The 27,407-nt window shown below is 27.8% G+C and overlaps 1 protein-coding gene across 2 annotated transcripts in view; it reads left to right on the top strand.

The window, feature by feature from the left end:
* Positions 1–228: 228 nt before the first annotated feature.
* Positions 229–27,407, top strand: part of LOC130674261 (integrin alpha-PS2) — a 52,726-nt gene continuing 25,547 nt past the window's right edge. For both annotated transcript variants that reach the window (XM_057479530.1, XM_057479529.1), the window contains exons 1-3: positions 229–614; positions 12,865–12,986; positions 19,925–20,043. In XM_057479530.1, the coding sequence (XP_057335513.1) occupies positions 430–614; positions 12,865–12,986; positions 19,925–20,043 (426 nt within the window). In that variant the 5' untranslated portion in view covers positions 229–429. The remainder of the gene's footprint in view (positions 615–12,864; positions 12,987–19,924; positions 20,044–27,407) is intronic.

Below are 27,407 nucleotides of genomic sequence, written 5' to 3'. Positions count from 1 at the left end.
ACCTTAGGATTCAAAATTCAAATTTTATTTTAAATCAATTCAAATTATTTTTTAATAAATCACAATTTTTTTTTTTTATTAAACAATTATATAGATAGATAATATGCGGGCATATATATATATATATATATATATATATATATATATAACCCGGGAAGTTTGAAATGGCAGTGGGTGGGAGTCATAAGAGAAGTCTAAGTAAGAGTCAGTACATAGTATTTCACTCAGTCTGTCCGCGACCGTCCGTCAAGTTAAATCACACATCAGCTTAATTATATATAGTATTAAGTCGTGTGTTGATAATACCCCTAAGTCACTTAATTAACAAAAAAATAATAAATAATAAAATCAAATGAAATTATTATAAAATTTCCAGTGATTGTTAGTTAGTGCAAAGTGTTAATAATTCAAAAATTTAAATAAATAAAAATGCGTGAAATTTTGTGTTTTCGCGGTATTTTTATATCTATTATTTTAGTGAGTTATAGTTTATTAATATGGAATACAAATGCATTTAATATTGAAACAAGACACTATACTACGTATCAAAAAGAATCTAAATCAATGTTTGGTTTTTCTGTCGCTGAATATCGTGACCACAGCAAACGTGGATGGTAATTTTTTTTCAAATAAATTAATTTAAATAATTGAGTATTTTTTGTACTTAAGTTGCTCATAGTAATGACAGTAAAATCCAATTATTGTATTAAATGATTCATAAAAATGAAATCCGTAACGTAAAGAAGTTCATTCATAATTTCAGATAATTAAGTCATTAATTTATTTTATTTCCCTCAATATCTATGAAGATAAAAAAATATATATATGTATATTTTATTTGACTATTTACCCGTTTATTTTTATTTAATGCTCAATTAATGACGAATAAATTTATCGGTATTTCATATATGTATTAAATGGTATCGAATTAATGCGTGGTTGTGACCTCGTATAACATTTAGGATTTTTATTTTTTTTTAAAATCATTATTCATTTACTATCTCCATTAGTGTATCCAATCTCTCTTTTAGAGTTTTATATGAATGAAATCGTGTTTATATGTAATATAAACTTATTGCGACATGTAGTTTATTTCATTTTATATGACGTTGTCGATTTTTAACGAGAATACCAAATTTAGATTTGACCTCCTATTTTAATTTCTTATATTTATATATATATATATGTAGGTGTAATCCAACTATTTATTATTATTTTTTATTAGTACAATAAAATCTTGTTTTCTTCAATTACATTTTTTTTTATTCAAAAAAATTTATGACTGAAAGTGACAAAAATTTTTTGAATTTTTTTTTAACAATTAATTATTAAAAAAAAAATAAAATAAAAAAATGCACATTTAGAGAATTAAAAAAACTATAGGTGCAATTTTTTCAAATATTTTTTTTTTTATTATTTATCGTGAGAAAAATTATTGAACTTCAGCCCTTCAGTATCATAAATTTCCGATCCTGAAAGTGACAGACAAAAATTTTTTGATTTTTATTTTTACCATTTAGTTATTAAAAAAAAAATAAAATAAAAAAATGCACATTTAGAGAATTAAAAAAACTATAGGTGCAATTTTTCAAATATTTTTTTTTTTATTATTTATCGTGAGAAAAATTATTGAACTTCAGCTCACTTCAGTATCATAAATTTCCGATCCTAAAACTGACAGACAATCAAAAATTTTTTGATTTTTCTTTTTACCAATTAATTATTAAAAAAAAAACTAAAAAAATGCACATTTAGAGAATTCAAAAAACTATAAGTGCAATTTTTTCAAATATTTTTTTTTTTATAATTTATCTTGAGAAAAATAATCGAAAAATTATTGAAACCTCAGCTCACTTCCGTATCATAAAAATTTTTAGATTAGAAGATTTTTGATCGTAAAAATTTTATTTATTTACCGGAAAATTTAAAAATAAATATCAGAACTCAATAAAACAATTTTTATATTAGTTAACATTCAAATTCATAATTTGAATTTTTCGCGCCTTTTTATATTTTCATTTCGAAAAAAATTTTATCAAAAAAACGCTCCAAAAAAAATTTTTTTTTGACAATCAGTTAAGAAAAAAAAAAAAAAATTGCTAAATATTTAAAATAAATGAAATATTTTTTATTACATTAGACGGTTTGCAACTTCCGTTACGATATATTACAGTGTGATTTCCGTCCGGTTTTATAAAGCGCGCCTAAGCATTAAAATTAATTTTCATGCCTCATACACACACGGTTTGATGCAAAAATATATATATAGAAAATATGAATCATCATAAGAATTTATATCTATCTATATATATATATATATATATATATATGTTATTTTTTATTTACTATCATTATCACTTATCGTATTAAAATATCATTAAATATTATTTTCACAGTAATTTGTCTTTATAATAGTAATAAAATAAGTTAACCACTTTTGTATGTTAAAGATCAAGTATATCGTGGGTAAAATATAAGGCGCGATAAAGAGTCGCGAGTAATCGAGAATATAACAACCGAAGACCCGTGGAAAGGATAATGAGGATCGCGTGAGGCACGTGCCTCAAGTCGCTCAGACTCTTTCAATATACTGTAATCATCCTAAAGAGTAGTTTCTTTCAATCTTTCGTGTATCCAAACTCACTTTTACACCTTTTTTTATTTCAATATATTTTACTTTAAAAAATATACTACAGAACACAATAAAATTATTCATTTTTCTTGATAAAAAGAGCGTGGAAAATTTTCTACACTAAAAAATTAGATTTCTTGACGCAAAAAATTTTTCTTAGGGCAAGAAATTTTTTCTAGACCTAAGAAAATTTTTTTTTTTATTTCATAATGAGAAATTTTTAATTTACGATTTAAAAAAAAAAAATACTGGGGTGAAAAAAAATTTTCTGGAGACGAGAAGAAATTTTCTTGTGCTCAGAAATTTTTTCTAGGCCTAAGAAATTTTTTTTTTTATTTCATAATGAAAAATTTTTCATTTACGATCGAAAAAAAAATTACTGGAGTAAAAAAAATTTTCTGGAGACGAGAAGAAATTTTCTTGAGCTCAGAAATTTTTTCTAGACCTGAGAAAATTTTTTTTTCATTTTGTAATGAAAAATTTTTACTTTATGATTTTAAAAAAATTTTCTGGAGACACGAAAAATTTTTTATGGGGTAAGAAATCATTTTTTTCTGTATATGACTGGATTGCTTACTGTCTTGTCTTTTTATAAAAATATGATCTACATATATTACGTCAAGATAATTAATAGATACAAAAAAATTTTAATTATCTAGTCGCGTGTAAAATTTTTTCCATTTTCTTCGAAGATGGAAATATTTATGATCCTTTTCGTCCTTCCGGATGTCCAGTTTATTTGTATGTATATGTATAAAAATATGTATATATATATATAGTAAAGTAGTAGTATCTTTATAAACGTGTGCACCATATGGTGAAAGCCGAAACAAACTCATTCCTCGTGTCCTTCTGGTGTTTGTCAAAAAATATATTGTGAGCTCATGCGCACCTCCGGCAAAAGCATATGTTGACCTGATGCTGTTTTAAATCTTTAATCTTCACTATCTGTTGTAATACTTTTGTTACTGATTTATTATTATTTATTTTACCGCATCTGCACACCTCAAAAAATATCTTCCATCCTGAAGCTCAAAACTTCCTAAAGAAAATAAAAAAATTTAATCATTTAATTGATTGAATTGCGTAATTTTATTAAACTCAAATTGGGTCATCGAGCATCGCAAGTTAATTTGATGTAACGTAATATAATCTGTTAATTAATATCATTATTTGCAATTGATTCACTTGCTCCAGATCTTTCGCTTTTCATCATCAATTATTTGTTTTTATATGATTCTAAAGTTAGCCGTCTAATAATTTTTTGATTCATTTCAAAACAATAAATTATTAAAAAAAAAAAATTTTTTTTAATTGCACCTATAGATTTTTTAATTTTCTACATGTGCATTTTTTTAGTTTTTTTTTTTTTTGTAGTTGACGTTGAAAAAAAAATCCGAAAGTTCTTAATTGTCTTCTAACTTATGATACTGAAATTAGCCGTCTAATTTTTTGATTTTATTTTAAACAGTGAATTATTAAAAAAAAAATATTTTGAAAAATTACACCTATAGATTTTTTAATTTTCTACATGTGCATTTTTTTAGTTTTTTTTTTTTTTTTGTAATTGACGTTGAAAAAAAAAATCCGAAAATTCTCAATTGTCTACTAACTTATGATACTGAATTTAGCTGACGTCTAATAAATTTTTGATTTTATTTTAGACAGTAAATTATCAAAAAAAAAATATTTTAAAAAATTGCACCTATAGATTTTTTAATTTTCTACATGTGCATTTTTTCAGTTTATTTTTTTCTTCAAATTTAATTGTTCAAAATAAAATCCAAAAATTCTTAATTGTCTACTGACTTCTAATACTGAAATTAGCCTTCTAATAATTTTTTGATTTTATATTAGACAGTAAATTATCAAAAAAAAAATATTTTGAAAAATTGCACCTATAGATTTTTCAATTTTCTACGTGTGCATTTTTTCAGTTTATTTTTTTTTCAAATTTAACTGCTCAAAATAAAATCCTAAATTTCTAATTGTCTTCCGACCAGGATCACGTTCTTATTAATTCCAATTTCTAATTAATATATTCACATATACATACATATCGACTAATACATTTTCCTAAATTATAGTCAACTTATTCACTAAAAAAAAAAATATCAAACAGGTTTAAACGCCTCCTCAATATTTTCGATTTCTAGTTTAAAAATTACCCGTTTAAATTTTCGCCCACGTGGTCAAGATTTTTATGAAATTGCCTGTAATAAAAATTGAAAAAACTTCTAAGTAAAATAAATTTTTGACATTGAATAAAAATAAAAGTGAAAGCAAAATAAGTTATTAAATTATCAGTAGGAGTTTTGTCAGTAGGGATACTCCATACTCCTTATAAAGCTTGAGCTCGATACATACCAAGACTTAAACTACGGGACCGACGTCTACGCCTCCGTTTGCGTGTACGTTGCGTCATCGACTTAACTGACATGGGTCTTGAAGCCCGCACACCAGTACCCTATACATTTACCCATATATATCTACATACATATATATATATATCAAATGAATTGAATGATCCTCATTCTTATGTCCACCCTCGATGTTTATATGCTGGTTAACAATATTACATACATTTATATACGTGCACAATATAAACGCACACCATGCACACCATCAGACATTGTACCAGTACAGGACATTATTTTATTCTGACTCGCGTTCCAATGATCGACGTGGCCAGACGAACATCCTGTTTTTCGGCTCTTCTTTCTCACGCGTCTGACCTTGACGTGTCCAAGCCAATAATTTATAATAATGATAATAATGATGATGACAATAGATCGCGGGAGACTATGGGGGTTTTTATGGTAAATAGTTTAGCCAATGATGGCAATGGCGACAATAAATATTAGACTGATTCAAAAAAATCGACTAATTTTTTTTCTTCATTATGTCGAAAATATTGTTGGAAATGACGAAAAAAAAAATACTGTGAAAGTTTGAGCTCTTAATATTAATATTAACAACTGCCGCATCGCAATTTTCTATTTCCCGTTTAAATAACATGGGAAAATTTATTTTTTAAGCTTTGGAATTTTATAGCTCCCGGTGGGACCAATACTTGTGAATGTTCAAGACTTATTCTTATGGGAAATTTGACGCTCTACAAAAAAGGTCTCCTATAATTTTTCGATATTTTTATTTCTTCAAAAGTAATTCGAAGTCAAAATTAGATTGACGATAAATTTTTACATTTTTTTAATTTTTTGACGCAACCATCAACTTTATCCGGAAATTTTAGAGGACATTTTTTGTAGAGCATTTTATTTCCTACAACTTATCTTAGAGAAAATTTTCGATATTCCTCATAAGTCGTAAGTTATTCGCAATTAATTGAACTTTCAACAAAATTAATTTTGAGCAACAAAATTTAGATTATTTAAGAAAATTTTCAGTTAATTGCAAATAACTTACGACTTATGAAAAATATCGAAAATTTTCTTTGAGATAAGTTGTAGGAAATAAAATGCTCTACAAAAAATGTCCTCTAAAATTTTCGGATAAAGTTGATGGTTGCGTCAAAAAATTTAAAAAATGTGAAAATTTATCGTCAATCTAATTTTAACTTCGAATTACTTTTGAAGAAATAAAAATATCGAAAAATTATAAGAGACCTTTTTTGTAGAGCATTTCATTTCCTACAACTTATCTCAGAGAAAATTTTCGATATTTCTCATAAGTCGTAAGTTATTCGCAATTAACTGAAAATTCAATATAATTAATTTTGAGCAACAAAATTTAGATGATTTAAGAAAATTTTCAGTTAATTGCAAATAACATCTAACTTATGAGAAATATCGAAAATTTTCTTTGAGATAAGTTGTAGGAAATAAAATGCTCTACAAAAAATGTCCTCTAAAATTTTCGGATAAAGTTGATGGTTGAGTCAAAAAATTTAAAAAATGTAAAAATTTATCGTCAATCTAACTTTAACTTCGAATTACTTTTGAAGAAATAAAAATATCGAAAAATTATAAGAGACCTTTTTTGTAGAGCGTCAAATTTCCCATAAGATTATGTCTTGAACATTCAAAAGTATTGGTCCCACCGAGAGCTACAAAATTCCAAAGCTTAAAAAATAAATTTTCCCATGTTATTTAAACGGGAAATAGAAAATCGCGATGCGGCAGATGTTAATATTAATATTAAGAGCTCAAACTTTCACAGTATTTTTTTTTCGTCATTTCCAAAAATATTTTCGATATAATGAAGAAAAAAAAAATTAGTCGATTTTTTTGAATCAGTCTAATAAATATATAGACAGCTTTTATTATGGATATTTTTAATTCATTTTTATTTTCGGACCCACGTGTATGGGCCACTGGCTGTTATCTTGATAAATCCTGGCAGGGGATAAAAGATTATGCGTATTCACGTGTCCGATGTACTAATAAATCTAATACACAGTTTCCTCATGCTCAGTGTCGGACAATTTATACGGATTTAAAAATAAATAAAAAGGGTTTAGTTTAGACAGCGGACATCCTTAGATTTAACACGTGAATAAAATTCAGTGACAGAGTGATTTCTGTTGGCGGTTTTAGTTTTTTTTAAAATATTCATACGATTCAGAATTGCTAGAGACTTTTTTATATTTTTTTTATACTCAGAGTTGTAAAGATTGAATTTAAAGATTGCATTGGCTGTATCACCGACGTATTTAAACTTTTAGTCCGTGAGTTAAAGAATTGTACGGGAATTGCATTGAGCAATTCGCCAAGTACGGTGTCACGATGGAGCTGTTCGATTTTTCCAAATATGGGATTATAAATTCATGGTTGGAATTACGAGTGATGTGAGTCAATGGTCATTTTAAAAAACCATTTTCTACTTTTACTTTTAAGTGTTTTCCCAATCGTTAGTTAATTTAGTAATTACGCGGTAATTGATAATAAATTTGACAGTTGTCCTGTTTTTGGCTGAGTCAAAATTACCTAAATTTTTGTATTATTGTATTACGAATGGTATATGAGTAATAAAATGACGTTTTCCCATTTAAGGAATGGGTATAACACTGAAATAAACGATGACGAAGACGGTGATGTGTCGGTTGTCATTTAAAACCAGACACGCGGGTAATTTTAGTGTTAAACATTGCAATGATACTTGACGTTTGCTGTTCGAAACCGGCTACCGATAGTATAACGGTATAAATCGCCAAGGTTCATATATATAGAAGATAATCTAGAGTATTTCTTCGTATTTACGGAATCCGTGCGTGTGGTTAACCGTGGGAAATGATTCATTGAATGATAGTTGGGTTTATTGATTTGTTTATTCTCCATACCATTAAAGGAATACAATAATATCAAAATGCTGATGACAAATTAAGCTGGATATCTGATTACTGATGACATTACAATTGAAATTAAGATTTATAGTTGACTGTAAAAAAGCGGTGTTGAAATGGAATTGTTTTAAGTATGGTGTTAAAATAAACTGACCAATAGTGACCCTTCTTACACAGTTTAAAAATTTGTGTTAAATTTACACTCGATGGTGTCAAATAATTGACACAAAATTTTTAACCATTTAATTTTTATACACAAGAACACAAAATTTTATTTAAACCTGTGTCGGTGTAATCTGACTGGTGTTAAAACGGTGTAGGTAAGGAGTAAATTGACTTCGAATTAATAAGAGGGTGGGGGTGTGAGTGTTTTAAGATTTGAAAAATTATCGATAATTGAGAAAAAAAAATTTATTGCCTATAAATTAAGAAATGACACTTTTATTAAACTGAAAAAATTTCTGAAATTTTTGATCACTTGTTAAATTAAATATTTAAGGGCGATTGAATAATTGATTTTATTATGCAGTTTAAAAAAAAGGTGTAAGTTCATTGTATCTAGGTGTCAAGGTTGTCGATGTTGAATTACTCTCTAAACATGAATAAGTGAAATAAGTTAATATTCACTAATTCTAAAACCACTTTTTGAAATTGGTGGTTCGGTTTGCACTTGGAATTAGTGAATATTCACTTATTTTCACTAATTCATGTTTAGAGAGTGAGGTTCTATAGATAATGAACTTCAGAAATTTGAACTTTTACACTTTGAACTTGGAAATTTGAACTTTGGCAATTTGAATAATTTAGTATTTCTTCATCAAAAATAATTTTTCGTAATTCATAAAAGTTTAAATTTACCAAAGTTCAAGTTGCTAAAGTTCAAATTTTACCAAAGTTTAAACTGCGAAAGTTCGAATTGTCAAGTTCAAGTTGCCAAAGTTCAAATTTTACCAAAGTTCAAACGGCGAAAGTTCAAATTTTACCAAAGTTCAAACTGCGGAAGTTCGAATTGTCAAGTTCAAATTTACCAAAGTTCAAATTTTACCAAAGTTCAAATTTACCAAAGTTAAAACTGCGAAAGTTCAAATTTTCAAGTTCAAATTTACCAAAGTTCAAGTTGCCAAAGTTCAAATTTTACCAAAGTTCAAACTGCGAAAGTTCAAATTGTCAAGTTCAAATTGGTAAAGCTAAATTTTCAAAGTTCATTAGGTCGGTCACCTAAATTAAACCCCAAAAATGATGTTAAAAAAAAGTAGTTTTATTTTTCACCCCTGATAAAAAAAAATGATTAAAAAGTATTTAAAATGATTTGTTTTTTAATCATTTTAAATACTTCTTAATCCTTCAAATCATTTCTAATCCTGTCTCTTATGGTCATTTAACGTGTGAAATCATTTTTAATCATTTTTTTTAATCAGGGACGTATCAGAAGTCGAATTAGATTTCAAATACAAAAAACATTTTTATTGTTTCAAAAATTAATGATACGACAGATTTATTAATTTATGGAGAAATCAAAAGAACATTTGCCCACAATTACATGTCAATGTTATTGTATAAAATATGGGAAGTAAATTTTTATGTTTCGCAGTCTTTGCAAACTAAATCAGCGGGAAAAATAAAAATAAAATTATCAATGATTAATTTATCATCTTTAAATCAGTCATTACCTCATGCGTCACAGTAAAAATAATTATAAAAGTGACATTTCTTCACTATCATTATTTTTTTCTGTTTTATAAATCTTAAAACACTTATATATATCCCCCCACCCTCATACTCGATCGGATTAAATTTACTCATATGTACACCATTTTAACACCGATCTGGCAACACCGTTACGGTGTGAGTTCATTTTAACACAGTGTAGTATTTGTGAAATTGAATTATTTCGCAATGTGTGAACGATTAAATAACGTATTAGTTAAAAGATAATCAAAATTCATTGAACCGTAAGATGATAAATAGGGCGTATTGATTCAATCAATGGGTTTTGTAGGTTGTAGGTAGTAATTAGTGGTTCAAGGTGAAGGTAGACACTGTTTTTTATATTTCTTCGTTATGTAAAGACTTTTTATTATAATAAGTTTAATAGCTTGTGCAATATCTGCATATGCATAATGCTAATGTTTTTCTTACATCATAAATGCATATGTTTACTTGCTTCAATGCATCTTCCTCAATGCCTTATATGACTGTCTCGGTCGTACAACTCGGTGTGTGAAGGTCGACTCTTTTATTTTTTAAATTTCCACTATTTAGAATTTTTTTAAAAATACCATTTTTAAATATGGCTCCGACTTTTAAATTTTTTGATGGTTCACGGAATAAATCGAATCTGCAGTTGATATAATACTCAGAAAGTGTGCAATCAGTATTTTATTACAAAGAGGACATTCTTTTAAACAAATATGAAACCAAGTTGGTTAACTTTTATATCAATGTCAAAAGTTATACATAATTTCTATTTTTAGTCTGCTGATCTGTACGTCATTGTGTTTTTATAAACACGATAACTTTCGAAGGAATCAATTAATTGACCCAGTTTTTTTTTCATTAATTTCGTTACTTAATAGTTATTTATTTTCACTTTTGCTACGTTGAGAATTTCCAGTAGATGGCGTTTTGCTCTCGCTGATAAAATTTTACTCTTATTTTATGAAGTTTTGAAACAAAATTTTCTAGACTGTAAATTATTAATTATGCAGAAAAAATCTGTTTCTTTGGCAAAAAAAAAAAACTAAAAATATGCATATGTAGAAAATCGAAAAAAACTATAGGTGCAATTTTTCAAAATATTTTTTTTTTTAAATCTATTGCTTGTAAAAAAATTCCAAAGTTATTAGACGTCAGCTAATTTCAATATCGCGGTTTTATAATTAACGCAAATAAAAGTAGGAATAAAAATAATAAAAAAATAAAAGTAAAAATATGCACATGTAGAAAATTGAAAAAACTGTAAGTGCAATTTTTTGAAATATTTTTTTTTTTTAATCTATTGCTTTTAAAAAAATTTAAAAATTATTAGACGTCAGCTAAGTTCAGTATCAGAGTTTTATAATTAACACAAATAAAAGTAGGAATAAAAATTTTAAAAAATAATAAGAAAAATATGCACCTATAGAAAATTGAAAAAACTATAAGTGCAATTTTTTGAAATATTTTTTTTTTTTAATTCTGTTGCTTGTAAAAAAATTCAAAAATTATTAGACGTCAGCTAATTTCAGTATCAGAGTTTTATAATTAACGCAAATAAAAGTAGGAATAAAAATAAAAAAAAATAAAAATAAAAATATGCACATGTAGAAAATGGAAAAAACTATAGGTGCAATTTTTCAAAATATTTTTTTTTTGAATTCTATTGCTTGTAAAAAAAAATTCATAAATTATTAGACATCAGCTGATTTCAATATCGCGGTTTTATAATGAACGAAAATAAATGTAGGAATAAAAATAAAAAAAAAACCAAAAATATGCACATGTAGAAAATCGAAAAAACTATAGGTGAAATTTTTCAAAATAATTTTTTTTAAAAATTTATTGCTTTTAAAAAAATTCAAAAATTATTAGACGTCAGCTAATTTCAATATCGCAGTTTTATAATGAACGAAAATAAAAGTAGGAATAAAAATAAAAAAAAAAAAAAAAAACTAAAAATATGCACATGTAAAAAATCGAAAATACTATAGGTGCAATTTTTTAAAATATTTTTTTTATTAATCTATTGCTTTTAAAAAAATTCAAAAATTATTACACGTCAGCTAATTCCAGTATCATAAATAATTATATATATAAATATAAGTAATATTTGAGCGTTGAATTTTTTCAGCAATTTAATACACAAACTCCCTACTCATATTTTTATCACTTGACAAAGCAATTTTAAAATGCTACTCGCAGCTAAAGGAAATATATAATGATTGAGAGAGGGCCGCTTCATTATATTCTAGTCAACGTAAAAGCACGTGAAGGGATCGCGAGGATATTTGTGCCGTCATTTCCGGTAGCTGATCATCGAGTTTACTTTTATCATTTTTTATTCCCTTTGCCTATTCCTCCGTCGACTTAAAGGTCACCCACCATCAAAATTTATCGATAAATTTCAATAAATCATTCTTTTAAAATAAAAACTCACGTTTTTTCAATTAAAATGATAAACAAAAAATTATTTTAATAATCAATCTAATTAACGTTATGACATGCGTGATAAAGAATACTCACAATACATGATTACAAGTTTTAAAATGTGTATTGTTCGTGTGATAGGCAGTCATTATTATCCACCAGGTCAGTCAATAACGATAATGGTCAATTTTGTAAATAATCTACTCATGGCTGTTAAATAAATTAAATTACTCCATATTCGCTCACCTCCATAATGCGCGGTCATCATAAAAAAAAAATCCTGCGTCTCCTCTTTAGAAAATTACTTGAAAAAATCAATATTTCACATGACCGACTTCAGAAAAATTTTCACTTCTGTGACTATTCCGTTATAAGCAATCGATAGTACGGGAAAAAATTCTAAAAAAAATTCGAAACGTTGTCTCTCCCTTCATTTTACTCGTCGACGCGGGTCCTATATGTTCATTATGTACACGAATGGTCGCTCGTTATAAGCAACGACCGAAATTGCGTAAAAATTCAAATTTTAAAGCTCAAATTTCCAGTTTTGACGTCTAATTAATTAATTTTTTAATTAAACGTCAAAACCGGAAATTTCATCGGGCGTATGAGTGGAGTTTAAAGAAAACGGAAAGTTGCTTATAACGAAAGGACTGTAGTCATTGAAAAAAAAAATAAAATGAAACTCAAGTAATTTGAGTTATTGAACAAATTGGTTTTTTTTAATGCAGTAAATTATCTTTAGATAAATATATACTTTAATGGATTGATTTATTATGTTACATGATACCCTTTTATCTTTTAGGGTCATCGTAGGAGCACCGGAAGCACAGACATCACAACCGAATGTATTTCGTGGTGGTGCTGTTTATAGATGCGACATTGCTGTAGACGACAGTTGTATACCTGTTGAATTTGATCGCAAAGGTAATCTTTTTATTTATTTTACTTTTATCTCTTTATTTATATTCACTATGGAGTACAAGTACCATTTCTGGCCACTGTTCCATTTTTGGACATTTGATACTTTTTTTAATCAATGGAACAGTATAAAAAAAAAATTCGCATTGTAATTGTGTCGTATTTTGAAAATGATTTTATTTAAATTTTTTGAGTCGAAAACTGACGAAAACGCAACTTTTACACGGAGAAAATTGTCATAAATTTTATTTTCGAATTTGCGATTTCCGACGTCGGAAAGCGAGGAATGATCGTGGAAATGAATAGGAAAATTCATGATTTTCCTCATCCATCACCCATCTTGATATATCCCAATTTATCCTCATACATTCTCAGTAAATGGTTCAAGTTTCGTACTTAAAAGTATTAAATTTCTTATTTATTGTTTCAAATATTCATTTTTTTTTACTTAATTGGGAGTAAAACTGGGCCAGGAATAATTACTCTTCTTTTTTGAGAAAGTGATCAATTATGGGGTAAAAAACTCAATTTCGTATAATTTTTAAATAAAAAAAGTATAAAATAAAACGAAAGATATCAGATTTTTAGCAAAAAAATTTTTTCGTGGCTAGAAAAAATTTTGTGTTCAATTCATATCGCAAAAAAATTTCTTAGGCACGAAGAGAATTTTTTGATAAAATTTAACCTACAATTTAAAATAAAACCGGGCAAAAAAAAAATAAATACGAAAAAAATAAAAACAGATTCCCTTCGTTTTAATTTAGAAAAAAAAATTACTCGAAATTGTTTTTTTTTTACCCCATAATTGATCACTATTTCAAAGCAGAAGAGTAAAATTTACTAGACAGTTTTCCTCGTGTAAGTAAAAATTATGTGATACTGAAGTTAGCTGACGTCTAATAATTTTTGGATTTTTTTTTAGACGGTAAATTTGAAAAAATTGCATCTGTAGTTTTGTAAATTTCCTACATGTGCATATTTTTATTTTTATTTTTTTTGTAAATTAAGTCGTTAAAAAAAAAATTCAAAAATTTTTAACTGTCTGCTAACTTTAGGATCATAAAGTTATCGGGGTGTAAATATTTTTTTTCTGAGTATTTATTATATTTTGCCACAGGTTTATTCAAAATTGCAGGTAAATTTTATCCAAAAATTATCTCCGTACTCTCGTGTTTACGTAAAAAAATATCGCGACCTAAATTCAATATTTTTTTATGTAGACCGTGATCTTAAACATAATGATGATGAGTCTACCGGTCGTATTTGAATGTAGAGCAGTCTATTTTTAGGCAGTTTGCACCCTGCCGTTGAACCCATACTAGTTACTCTAAATTTTCTGACGTTAAATATTTAATAGCTTGAATTTTTTTTTAACTGCACAATATATTCATATACTTTATTTAAATTTAGTATAACACTAAATAAGCGGAATTGGTATTGTCAGTTGTTTGTCTTAATAGACATATTGTTTCGGTTCTTAATTAGCTTGTAGTATGTTATACAATCCTGCTGGATTTATCCAATTAGCGTTTGTCTCTGTGTGGTATTGTGTTCTTTACGTTCCTCTTCTGAATATATATAAGCTTTAGTATAGTGGACTGTCGATTTCCATGTAAAGATACACTCGTTCCATGACTCGCACATCCACCTAATTTACAATTACGCGTAACGTTGCGTGTTAACATTTATTTACGTTAATAAATTTTAATTTATAATCTTATCTGTCGGTTAGATTATTATGCCATCGGTTTTTTAAAATCATCAAGGAGACAACGCGGGAGAAATTAATAATGAGAACAGAATACAACTGTCATTAATGAAAGAATTTTTTTTTTTTTCAAATTACGGGTTAACGTTTGAGTCAAATTTTAAACACGGGTCAATTTTCAAAAAAAATTTCTTCGATATTTTGAAAATTTATCAGCGCAAATTTACCAGGGCAAGTTGACCATTAAAAATTTTTTTTATTCAATTTAAAAATTTTTTTTGTCTCCCGCTATTTTTTAAATTACAAAACTAAAAAAAAAATTAACAGAAATTTGTTTTTAATTTAAAAATTTTTTTTGTTTCCCGCTTTTTTTTAAGTTTCAAAACTAAAAAAAAATTTAACAGAAGTTTTTTTTGTAATTAAAAATTTTTTTTGTTTCCCGCTTTTTTTTTAATTTCAAAACTAAAAAAAAAAATTAACAAAAATTTTTTTTTAATTTAAAAATATTTTGTCTCTCCCACTTTTTTTTAAATTTCAAAACTAAAAAAAAATTTAGCAGAAGTTTTATTTTTAATTTAAAAATTTTTTTTGTCCCTCCCGCTTTTTTTTTTAAATTTAAAAACTAAAAAAAATTTAACAGAAGTTTTTTTTTTAATTAAAAAATTTTTTTTTGTCCCTCCCACTTTTTTTAAAATTTCAAACCAAAAAAAAAAATTAACAGAAATTTGTTTTTAATTTAAAATCTTTTTTTGTTTCCTGCTTTTTTTAAAATTTTAAAACTAAAAAAAAATTTAACAGAAGTTTTATTTTTAATTTAAAAATTTTTTTTGTCCCTCCCGCTCTTTTTTAAATTTAAAAACTAAAAAAAAATTTAACAGAAAATTTTTTTTTTCAATGTGACAGAATATGCTGATTAATTTAATAAAATTAAAACCGCTCTCTTGCCCCTGTCCTAAATTTCTGTCATAAAAAAAATCCCAATTTTCCGTGTAATCTTTCCATAGACACAGCAAATCTCGTCATTATTTAAAATAACCTCCGCGGCAGTAGATTTAATGGTAAATATAAAATAATCTAAAAATAATTCTATTTTAAAATTTTCTTAAAATAAAACAACCAGCTGTCATCTTAAATTATCCCAATAAACAATAACTCAAATTCACAATAATTAAAAAAAACGTTAATGAAGAATGAACTGGACCTAAGCCCAAGTGGCCTTAGAGGTCACTCACATCTCTCATTTGCCCGAAGCTTGTGCTGGCCTTTATTCCTTTTTAACCACCAATGCATTCACCTCATCATTCCTATATATAATACTATCCATCAGCACTCTATATACATTGAGAGCTAAATGTACGGGTACGTTACGTCTTACATCCCAATCCAACTCGTACATACGTTAGTTTACTTACTCACTCTTAACTTGTATTTATCTCTGACGGAGTTACGCGAAATGACGGATAAAAACAAACCGGCAATGCCTAATAAAGAAAAACACCGTAAGTCGTACAAACTCTTATATATACATCTTTCTGAGAGTTAACTTAAGGAAAGACAACATAAAACCAACTACACACCTCTCAGAGCACTATATTTACCGATAACTTCTATTACATCTAGTCGTCTTACCACCCTATTATCTTTTCGTCATGGAGCTGAATAACAGAGACAAACTTGACACCAAACAACAGCTAAAAAACATCCATTACTTCCCTTTCATAGAGCAGTACTTAGACCTGTCCATAGACTGGTGCATGCTAACGGATTTCATTCTGTTTTCTTCACTTGCCAGATAAGACCCCGTGAAAAAAAAATATATGGTTTAAATATATTAAATCATATATGTGCAACAAAAAAATATATGATATATTATATTGTATATTATAAAAAATCATAGAAATTTTGGCCGATTTAATATAAAATTATATACAGTAGTAAATATATGTATTCCATATATGTAACTTATATGTTTTTTATATTAAGCTATATATACATTTACATTTACCTTATAATATATTGTAGTGATATATTTCCTTTTATATTCAAAAAATATAAAATTTTTATATGAAATGAAATATATGGTAGCATATAATTTATATTATATATGGCACCATATATTTTCTTTGTTATATTTAAGCATATATTTTATTCGGTGTATGTATATGTATATGGGTATATATATTCGCATCAAATTAACTAATTTTGAAAATTTTAACTGCAATTTAAAGAGTATATTAAAATTTAGATCTAATTTAATTGGAGTTGGTCATACGAATAAGAAATTTTTTTTTTTCCATACACAATATAAATATATGATATATATGATCAGAATGTATTTTTCGTATATGATAGAAACATATATTTTTATGTATGATAAAAATATAGTTTTCGTATATGACAAAAATATATATTTTCATCTATGATAAAAATATATTTTTTGTATATGATTGACATATATTTTATATATGCTAAATATATATACGGACTCGTATATGATGAATATTATATTTTTTAATAAAAAAAAAATATTTCAGAAAAAATAGTTAAATTGGCCACATATATTTTCTGATATTTATCATATATTTTTACTTATATTTTGACCATATATGTTATTTTTATACGGGTATGAAAATATAGTTTCCATATATGACAAGAATATATATTTTCATATATGATAAAAATATATTTTTTTAATATAAAAAAAAATATATCAGAAAATATAGTTAAATTGGCCATATATATTTTCTGATATTTATCATATATTTTGACCATATATATTATTTTTATATGGGTATGAAAATATAGTTTCCATATATGACAAGAATACATATTTTCATATATGATAAAAATATATTTTTTGTATATGATTGACATATATTTTATATATGCTAAACAACTACGGACTCGTATATGATGAATATTATATTTTTTAATATAAAAAAAAATATATCAGAAAATACAGTTAAATTGGCCACATATATTTTTTGATATTTTTACATATATTTTGACCATATATGTTATTATCATACGGGACGGACTGAAAAAATGATCCGCGATTGTTTGAAGATGGCCTGTCTAGGTATGAGTGTAAAGATGAGGCTCTACATTATATGCGTTCTCTATGAGCCTTGATGAGACATGTTAAATTACTGAGCACACAATTCTTAGCCGCCAGGTGAATTCCACTCATATGCAGGAGATTTATATCCGTATAATATTTCATCTCGGCTCGTTTGTTTAGGAGATAAACCGACAAAACCCTTCATATCAACTTGATATTTATTTGCATTGGGTTACGATGCTATTTATATATGTTAATATATATGAAATTAGTCATCTTGGATATTTTCAACACTTAGCTTCCGTATTTAGTCTTATCTTCATGTCAGAGGAATAAAATAAAATAAACTATTAGCGATTTTGCTATTAATTGTTTGCATTGCGCAAGGGAAGTGTTGTTTCCGTTAGTTCGTCGACCGTCACGGACGAGAAATTACTGCGTTATCTCGATGCTTCAGATATATGTAAACAAAAATATGTGAGCTAATTTTTTTTAAATTTATTATCTGATAATAAATATCTAGTTCACATATAAAATAAGTAAATATTTAGATATTTATATCATTTATTTGCTAAATTTATTATTTAAATTTTTATTAATCTCGACCCGCTCGAATTCAAATTTAATAAAAATTCATAGACTTCTTACTCTCTTTTTTTCCTGTTTCATTTTTTGGTTGACGAAAAAAGTTGTCATTATTTTTATCAATACAGATTACGAATTTAATTAACGCCTTGAAACAACGGGATGCTAAGTCTGTGAGCGATAATTTTTACGATCAAAGTAAAATTTAAAGCTGAAAGTGACTCAGCTGTCGTTTCTATCTTTCAAGAAATTTTACCAATTACTCATCAATTATCTCAATATTTCCGGTGTGATTTCATAGTATAAGAATTTTTAAAAAATCCACTGTTGGTTTATTTGCTCATCAATTTATTAAAGTAATTTAATTTTGCGCATGCGAGAAGCGCAGCCATCTAGCGGTGACTTTGGAACTAAATAAAATAAAAGACCCTAATTCTGATCAGTACCTTTAGTCGCTCACTTAAACTGATTAATGCGTTTTTGCAATTTTTATAAAAAAAATGATGATTGATAAATAATTATTTGTGATTATAAATATATATAATATGACGTATCAAAGTATTTTATAATTTATTATAAATTTAAATTAACTGACTATTTTAAAAATCACTTAGAGCCGGACATTTTTTACTTTAACGTTCGTTCGTTAGATTAAATTTAGGCTGCGTTAAATTATTTAATAATTGTTATAAATATATGTTATTAAATATATATTTTAAATTTGTGAGAATAAAATAAAGTTATATATTTTATAAATAATTCTCCTTGTGAATAAACTTATGACAGTTCAATTGATATTGTCTCTGAGCGCGTATAGGGCCATGTGTTGGTCGAGTAATGGGACATGATAACTTTTAGTGAGCGACTATGGGTTCACTCAACGCGGTTATTTTTAAAATTAATAATAATTAATTATCAAGATTATTCTTTAAATTAAAATTTTATTGTAATATTTAAAACTACAAAAAGTAACTATAAAAAAAAATGATTTTTCATTTAATTTCCCAATTTATGTTGACTTTAATCTCACTCCCCTAAAAAGTAACCGGGTAATGGGACTTTTACCTTAAATCAATAAAAATTATCACACTAATTCCATATTTAAGGATAATTTTCTTGATAAGAAAATCGAAATTTATTTACGGTATCAAAAAAAAATAATTTCTTAAACTCAGCTCATAATTCTTCGATTAACAAAATAATTTTTAATAAAATCCCAAAACTTTTCCTCTAAAAAAATGTAAGATTCCCAATTTCCAACAGCATAATTTCTTCTAACCAGAAACTACAAAATTTCTAAAATCAAGATTATTCTCAAAATTATAATTTTATTCTAGTATTTAAAACTGCAAAAAGTAACTATAAAAAAAAATGATTTTTCATTTAATTTCCCAATTAATTGACTGGTTTAATCTCCCGCCATTCAAAAGTGAGCGGGAAATTTTTTGAAAAAAATCAATCAATCTCCGATTTAGAGTTTTAATATTAAAATAAACTTCCCTCGGAGTGAATTTTACTCGCATTCACTCCCTAAATTTTTTACAGCCTGGGTCTTTTACCTCAAATAAATAATTATTTTTTTTTTTACAGAAAATAATTACATTAAAAATCCAAATCCACCTTACAATCTTATACAAATCGACAATAAGACACTACAGTGGTTTGGTGCAACTGTCTCTACATCTCTCGAGGACGGGGGACCGATATTGGTGAGTCAGCATCTATTCTTTTTTTAACGCATACTAAATTAAACTATAATTCCCCCAAAAATCCGAATCTTTAAATATTTTTCTCGGGCTCTATAAAAGCAGAAGCAAAAAATAGTGTCAACATTTAATATTTTTTTAAAAGAAAGTTAACGAAAGCGATGAAAACGTTGATAGTCAATAAGCCAATGGATACATAAATTGAGCATTAAATGTCAGGCACCAAATGTCACTATAAATTTTTTAAAAATTAATTCATCAAGCATTGAATATTACTCTCTGTATAACTTTCATTTGCTACATTACTCTCTTTAATTTCCTTTAACTTAAGTTTGCGCCAAAGACTCTTGGGCGCACGCGTTACAGAAGCGTTCCATCTATTTCGGGATTCAAAAATAAGCAATCTTAAACCAGAAACTTAGACAGTCTGGATAGGAAACAAGAGCACAAAATTTCATTATTTTTTTTTATCATCACAAAATATTATTATTTATATTTATAAACAAATGTTAGTATGCAACGTGCGCTATTAAATATCGCGCTTACAATTTTATACACAATCAGGTTCTATTACAAAGCCGTTTATCTTGATGCCTCTTTAATGTTACAATCTGCCGTACAAAATATAACGTGTCTCGAGTGAGAACTAGAATAAATGTAATGTAAGTAAAGTGAGTGACATTGTACTGGGCATGGAAATGCTCATCACGTACCAACTCACTGCTCCTGGCATTCACCACGTGGAAAATTCATCCCAGTCTTTCACTCTGCTTGCCAACTCCTTTACTCTTTATAGTCTCGCAATGCTTTTGTTTAAATTCTCTCTGACATTACATACATGTCTAATTTTTTTTTCATCTCTTTTAGACTTGCAATAGATCTTAAAATATAAACCGTCAAAATAAAAGTCAATATTAAATTTATTTAGAGGGGGGCAAAAAAGGAAGTACTTTCGAGGACTCACGCAAAATTTTTTTTTTCATGATGAAATAATTTTATGATTCTGAAGTTAGCAGACAATTTTTGAATTTTTTTTTTTGACAATTTAATTAAAGAAAAAAAAAAATTTTAAATGCACATGTAGAAAATTTAAAAAGCTATAGGTGCAATTAAAAAAATTTTTTTTTTGTGGAAATTTATCATTTAAAAAAAAATAAAAATTGTTAGACGTCGGTTAACTTCAGTATCAAAATTTTCAGTTGCTGTTAAAAAAAAAATGTTTTCATTTTCGCGGGCAAAATGAGTACCTTGTAAAAGAGGTGAAAAAAAATTTCTGGATATTAAATAAATTTTTTTGTAAGTAATTTACGTAAAAAAAAATTACATTTTACACGCAGAAAATTTTTGAGTTAAAATTACCCATAGTTTGGGACTGCGAGGACTTCAACTTTTTACTTTGTTGTTACTAGAAATTGCACTTCATTTACATGCTATCGAGTAGTATATTTTAAAGTGCATGAAAAAAATTTAGATATTTATGTCCTACAGTATCAAACTTTTTTGGAAATTTTAACTAAAAATTTCTCTGCGCGCATAATTATTGGATGCAAAGGAATAAAAAAATCTGAATAGTTTTTGTCATAAAACAAGTCATTAAAATTTTTCCACTGACACTCGATTTTTGAAAAAGTTTAACAAAAAAAATTCAAATGCTCAGTTAATGTACAAAAGTGATTTCGGAATTTTTAAAAAACATTCCCCCCCCCCTCAATTTTTTTTGATTACCCAAAAAAATGATTTCTAGGCGCAAGAAATATTTCGCACTATAAATTGAAGACAAAAATTTTCTTAGAGCACGTAAAAATTTTTTGCACCAATAAATCCTTTTTTTCGCGTACACGATAAACAAAAAAAAATTATTTAAAATTAATCAATAAATTTAAATTCATGTCATGCTGATCAAATCGTCAGGTTGAACGCCCACATAATCATACCTTTTATTTCAACCATGTCCTTGTTATTTTAATGTGGGTGCATGACTCTCTTGTCTCAATATACATATACCTATATATATATATATATATATATATATATATATATATATATATATATATATATATATATATATATATGGGTACAAATATGTCGTTGAATGTGCATTGTAAATGCTATCGGGATTTAAATAAAAGCAATCTGGCGCGCAAAAGTAAATAATAATTTAGCGAGATTCAAAAAAATATATACAAATTTATATATATTCACCCTGAAATCTTTTTGGCGGTAGATATTTAAAAGATCCGACAGACACTCAACTTAATTCACAGTGGCTTCTTTCACCCTCTGGACCGGCCATCGAAAAAGAACGACCCAAGAATAAAAAAACGCCCTATCCAGTGGCAGATATAATTTTTTTTACCGCAAACCAATCCGTCCTTTTCCTCAAGCTATCCATTTAATCCCTCGTGTTTATCTTAAATTCCTGACTTTCCTTTTATTTAGTTTCTTTTATCCTTTCCTGCAATACTTGTCTCGCGCGATCGCTACGGCATCTCTTGTATTTTGGAGATTACAGCTTGCAGATTGCCGACAGATGTTTTACGTTCTTTGCCGCGTGTCTTTTCTCTTACCCACCCTCGCTTGTACACTTAATTTTATATTGTATATATATATATATATATATATATATATATATATATATATATATATATCATTGTGCCCTTTGTTTCATTTTAAAAATTTAATCACGCGGGTTAAATAATTATTTTAAATTCAAATTTAAATTTAATCAGTTTTTTAAATCCTCGGGGCTTTTTCGCGGTAATAAATATGCGCGTTTTTTTTTTAACTCACGCGATACTGAGCCTGAAATCAAGGGAAAATAATAGCTGAAGATAAAAAGATATATATAAAAATTCCTCGAGACATTGGATGGATTGTATGCATCGGACAGTCGTGAAAACGAGGAGAGACAAAATGTGATACAAGCATATATATATATATAAAGAAAAATAAAGAAAGAGCTTGAGGTAAAAACGTCGGAACGTCTTCTGCAAGGAGTAGGAAAGAGTTTCGCGAGCAACACGGCTTCGAAGGAACAATCGCTGGTAAAATATGGGCGCGTCCGAACGATAAACCTGGTGGCGGCTTCCTCGCGGTCGGCTTTGGCTGTTTTGTCTTTTAAAAAAAAAAATACTAAAAAGCGCATCGATTAAAAAGAGTACAGGCTTGTAGGGTACATAATATACCGGTAAAAGGGTAAGATTGTAAGGAGGTTTAGATAGAAAAATAAAAACGAAAATGGATAAATTTTATGTAGAGAAGTGTGCGGTTATAAAGGGGTATAGGATGTTGATGGCCGAGAATGTACAGTCGAAACAATCGGAGACAATCGCGACCTCCGGGACCTCTGAGAGCAGAATCTTGTATGAGTCTTGATCGCTCGCCCTAACCTATAACTCTCTTGGGCTTTATATTCTATCGATCTTCGCACCTTTTTTGGACAATTCGCCGGCTGTTTGATAAATAGCCACCGGCATTGTTTAAAAACAATCAAACCTTTTTTATCCTCTACTGCCTTTTTTTACGCAATTAAAAACACAGTTTACCGTAGACTCAATTTTATTTAACGTCTATTATTGAGCTGATGAAAGCGGAAGAGGACTAATTTGCCGGGGGATAGAAAGAGACGAAAGTTATAATGCCGGACAATACGAATTCCTTTGGTGTGTTTTGTCCACAGGACAAATTGCGACGCCTGCTAAACGTTTAACTTTTTTTTGTTGTTTGACTCAGCAACTCTGCCCTCTTTCACTCTACTGTTGATTCCAGTTTTGTTATTGTTGTTGTTGCCCAGTATATAATACTCCCATTTATTATTTTGTGGAATCCTCTTCAGATTGAGCTGACTCGATCTTATGTTACCTTACCATTTTAAGGTTACAAGTTATTCTTAACAATGAAAGTATAAAAATATATGAATATAAACAATAACAAAAACTATCTTACAACCGCCTTCGATCCCTGATTTATGACACTGGGGAAAATTGTAAACGCCGCAGAACTTGATTGATAGGTTTCATGATACAATAACATATATATATATATATAGGCTGGTATGGATGAAATCAAATATCCGGAGCGAATCTCCGGAGTTTAATGTCTCCGAGTATTATTGGGCGTATCACTACTACAGAATAATATAAGAACGATTATATGCCCCCGCGAGGACCATTTACCTATAAATAATGTCGTGACTCAGTAGCCGCAAAAGGTGAGTCAACTGTATATATGTACATACATATATATATAGAGCTTCTTGCTTCATGACATACATGTCAAATTTTTATTCTTTGTCGCCTTGGTCACATAAAAATTAGACGGAAAAAAATATTCTGTTGGTATAGTGTCAAGTCTAGTAATATAAATATGAGTTGTAACAATATATATATATATATATATATATGGACGTCGGAAGTGATTTAGTGGTTAATAATAACCCAATTTAAAATTCGTCAGCCCATTTTGTTTTGTTGATCACACGCACGACCTATAAGATGACCTCATTCACGCCCTGAAATAACTCATGCTTTCAGCGTACGTAATTTTAAATATATATTAATATACAAGTGGCGTTTTTAAATATTTTTTTTGAGAAACTCCGCTGTTTACTTCTTCGAAACACTGGCTCTGCCAACTCTGTCGTTTAATTTAAGTGACAATTTTTTTGGGTCAGAGTTTTATTTATTGGGATTTTTATTCTGACTGCGAGAGCGGTAGCCACCTAGCGGAGACTTTGGAACTAAATTTTGATTAAAATGTCATTAATACTCTAGATTAAAAGGTTTTCGGTGCAATTAAGACTAGAACAATGATTTTGTGATTTAAAAATTAAAAATAGTAAATTAAGGGGGATAGCCACTGTGAGGATCGAAAAATAGGTGATTTTCGGGAATTTTTTTGACTGGAATAATAAAGGAATTTGGGGATCGGGTTTTTTTGTTTTCTAAAGTATACATTGAAGATAATTCTCCTAAATTTTCATTAAAAAATATCATGTTGTCACAAAGTTATAAGCATTTTTGTGGAGCAACAAAAAAATTTCCCCCACCACGGTGTCATCTCTAACTCAAAAACGGATTATCAGAAACAAAAAAACCAAACGGCGTTGTAATTTGTATGCAAGTGGTTATCGTTGCACATAGGGGATTTTGAAAATTTGGATTTGAAAAAAAATGGCGACATATTAAAAATTTTTTCGTTATTTTTTCTCATTTTTTTGGATTCAAACAGTCCTAAAAAATCTTAAAAATCAAAATTTTCAAAATCCCCTACGTGCAACTTTAGCTACTGAATAGACGGATACGGCAAAAAAAAAGGTGCGAATCGGTTGATATTTATGCAAATTACAGATGCCACCAGTTCAAAAAAAGCAGTTTCGAGAAAAACGCGTTTAAAGTTTTTAGTCGATGCAACGGTCAGTTGACGCACTGTCACAAAAATGACTATAACTTGAAAAATATTCGGAATTTTCATATAAAACTTAGATACATATTTTTGAACATATACACTTTGATTTAATAAAAAAAAAAAAATTTTTTTTTTGAAATTTCAGTGGCTATCCCCCTTAACGTTGCAGCATTTGCATTAAAAGTCTGTGATATAATAGATCATATTTTTAGTAACATCCGAACAATTTTAGTTACAATCATTTTTCTAGGTCAGACTTTTATCTATTGAATTTTTTATTCCGTCTACGAGAGCGTTAGCCACCTAGCGGAAAGTTTGGAACTAAATTTCGATAAAAATGCCATTTATACCCTAGATCAAAAGATTTTATGTGCAAATTAAACTAGAACAATGATACTGTAATTTAAAAATACTAAAAATTAATTAACGTCGTAGCATTTCATTAAATGTCTACAAATAATACACAGAAAAAACAGATATCTTGAGTCAAGAAAATATTTTTGAAGACAAACATTTTTGGGAACCAAGTCAAGATTTTCTTAAGCCAAGAGAATTCTTCTTGGTTGGAGAAGATTTCTACTTTATCTGAGAAAATTTAGGTCTCCAAAAAAATTTTTTTGAATCAAGAATATTTACTTTCAGTCGAGAATTTTTTTTTTGTGTGTAGACTTATCTTTAGTAATATCGAGAAAATTTTAGTACCAATAATTTTTCTCAGGTCAGATTCTTATATATTGAATTTTTTATTCCGTCTACGAGAGCGTTAGCCACCTAGCGGAGACATTGGAACTAAATTTCGCCAAAAATGCACTACTACCCTAGACCAATAAATTTTACGTGCAATTAAGACTAAAACAATGATCTCGTACTCAAAAAACAACAAAACAAGTAAATTGATTTGAAAATAAAAGTAAATTAACATTGTAGCGTTTCTATTAAAGGTCTACACTATAATAGACCGTATCTTCAGCAACATCTGGACAATACAAGTGATGATCGCAGCTGTCCTAGTGCTGTAGATGTCAAAGAATCTCGCAATAGATTTACCTCTTGAGCTGTGTAGTTCAATAAGCATATAACATCAGCCAGCCTCTACACTAATAAACATATACACAAAGTTTATAGATTTAAACTAAACTCACGCCATGTATACCATTATCAACGAGTCATCGATTCTATTCTACAGCAGGCCAGCTGCAATCGATCAGCTATCATCAAGTGCAGACTTATTTCATCCTGCCCTCGCTTTCTCATTGAACGCCTTTGTTCTCAGTTTCCCCGCGGCAATTTAACATTTCTCTCTTTATTCCTTTATTTATCTCTTACCCAGCCCGCTTTGTTTTATTATTATTTTATCTTACTCTTTTCACTTGATCAACAATATTACTTGCACACTAGTTATATCAAGTGCAGTACATACACTTACATGTACAAACATATATATAAATTTAAAGAGTAAACCCAAGACCTTCATTGGCCATCAGAAGGGTCCATCGTGTCCTTACTGACGATTTAATTTAAACTAGCGCAATGGATAAATTGCCTTCTCTATTCTTTACACCACACAATCGTCTTATATTTTTATTGTTTTAAATATTTATCTCCTTGTTTAGTATTTGCGGCGAGTTTTTATCGTTTCTTAACTATACAATATTTTTAAATGGACATTCTGTGCTTGATATTTCATATTTTTTATTTATGACATTTATCACTTGAGCGAAATGATAAGAAATAGTTTGAAGGCCGCAAGGTTTTAAGGTCAATATCTTTAAAAATATTTATTTTATGTGTAGCTATTCATTGTCATACTAATACATATATATGTATATATGTATTATATTTATTTAAATATTAGAAATTTAAATCCGTAAATTATTACTGAAGGTCATGGTTTAATTTAAGTAAAAATTAGTCATAAATTTAAATTATCATTGATTCGTATCTTATTTATAATATTATAT

The sequence above is a fragment of the Microplitis mediator genome, chromosome 9 (assembly GCF_029852145.1).
Source record: "Microplitis mediator isolate UGA2020A chromosome 9, iyMicMedi2.1, whole genome shotgun sequence".
Taxonomy (NCBI): domain Eukaryota; kingdom Metazoa; phylum Arthropoda; class Insecta; order Hymenoptera; family Braconidae; genus Microplitis; species Microplitis mediator.
The sequence above is the reverse complement of the archived record's forward strand: the minus strand, read 5'-3'. Positions and strand labels throughout refer to the sequence as shown.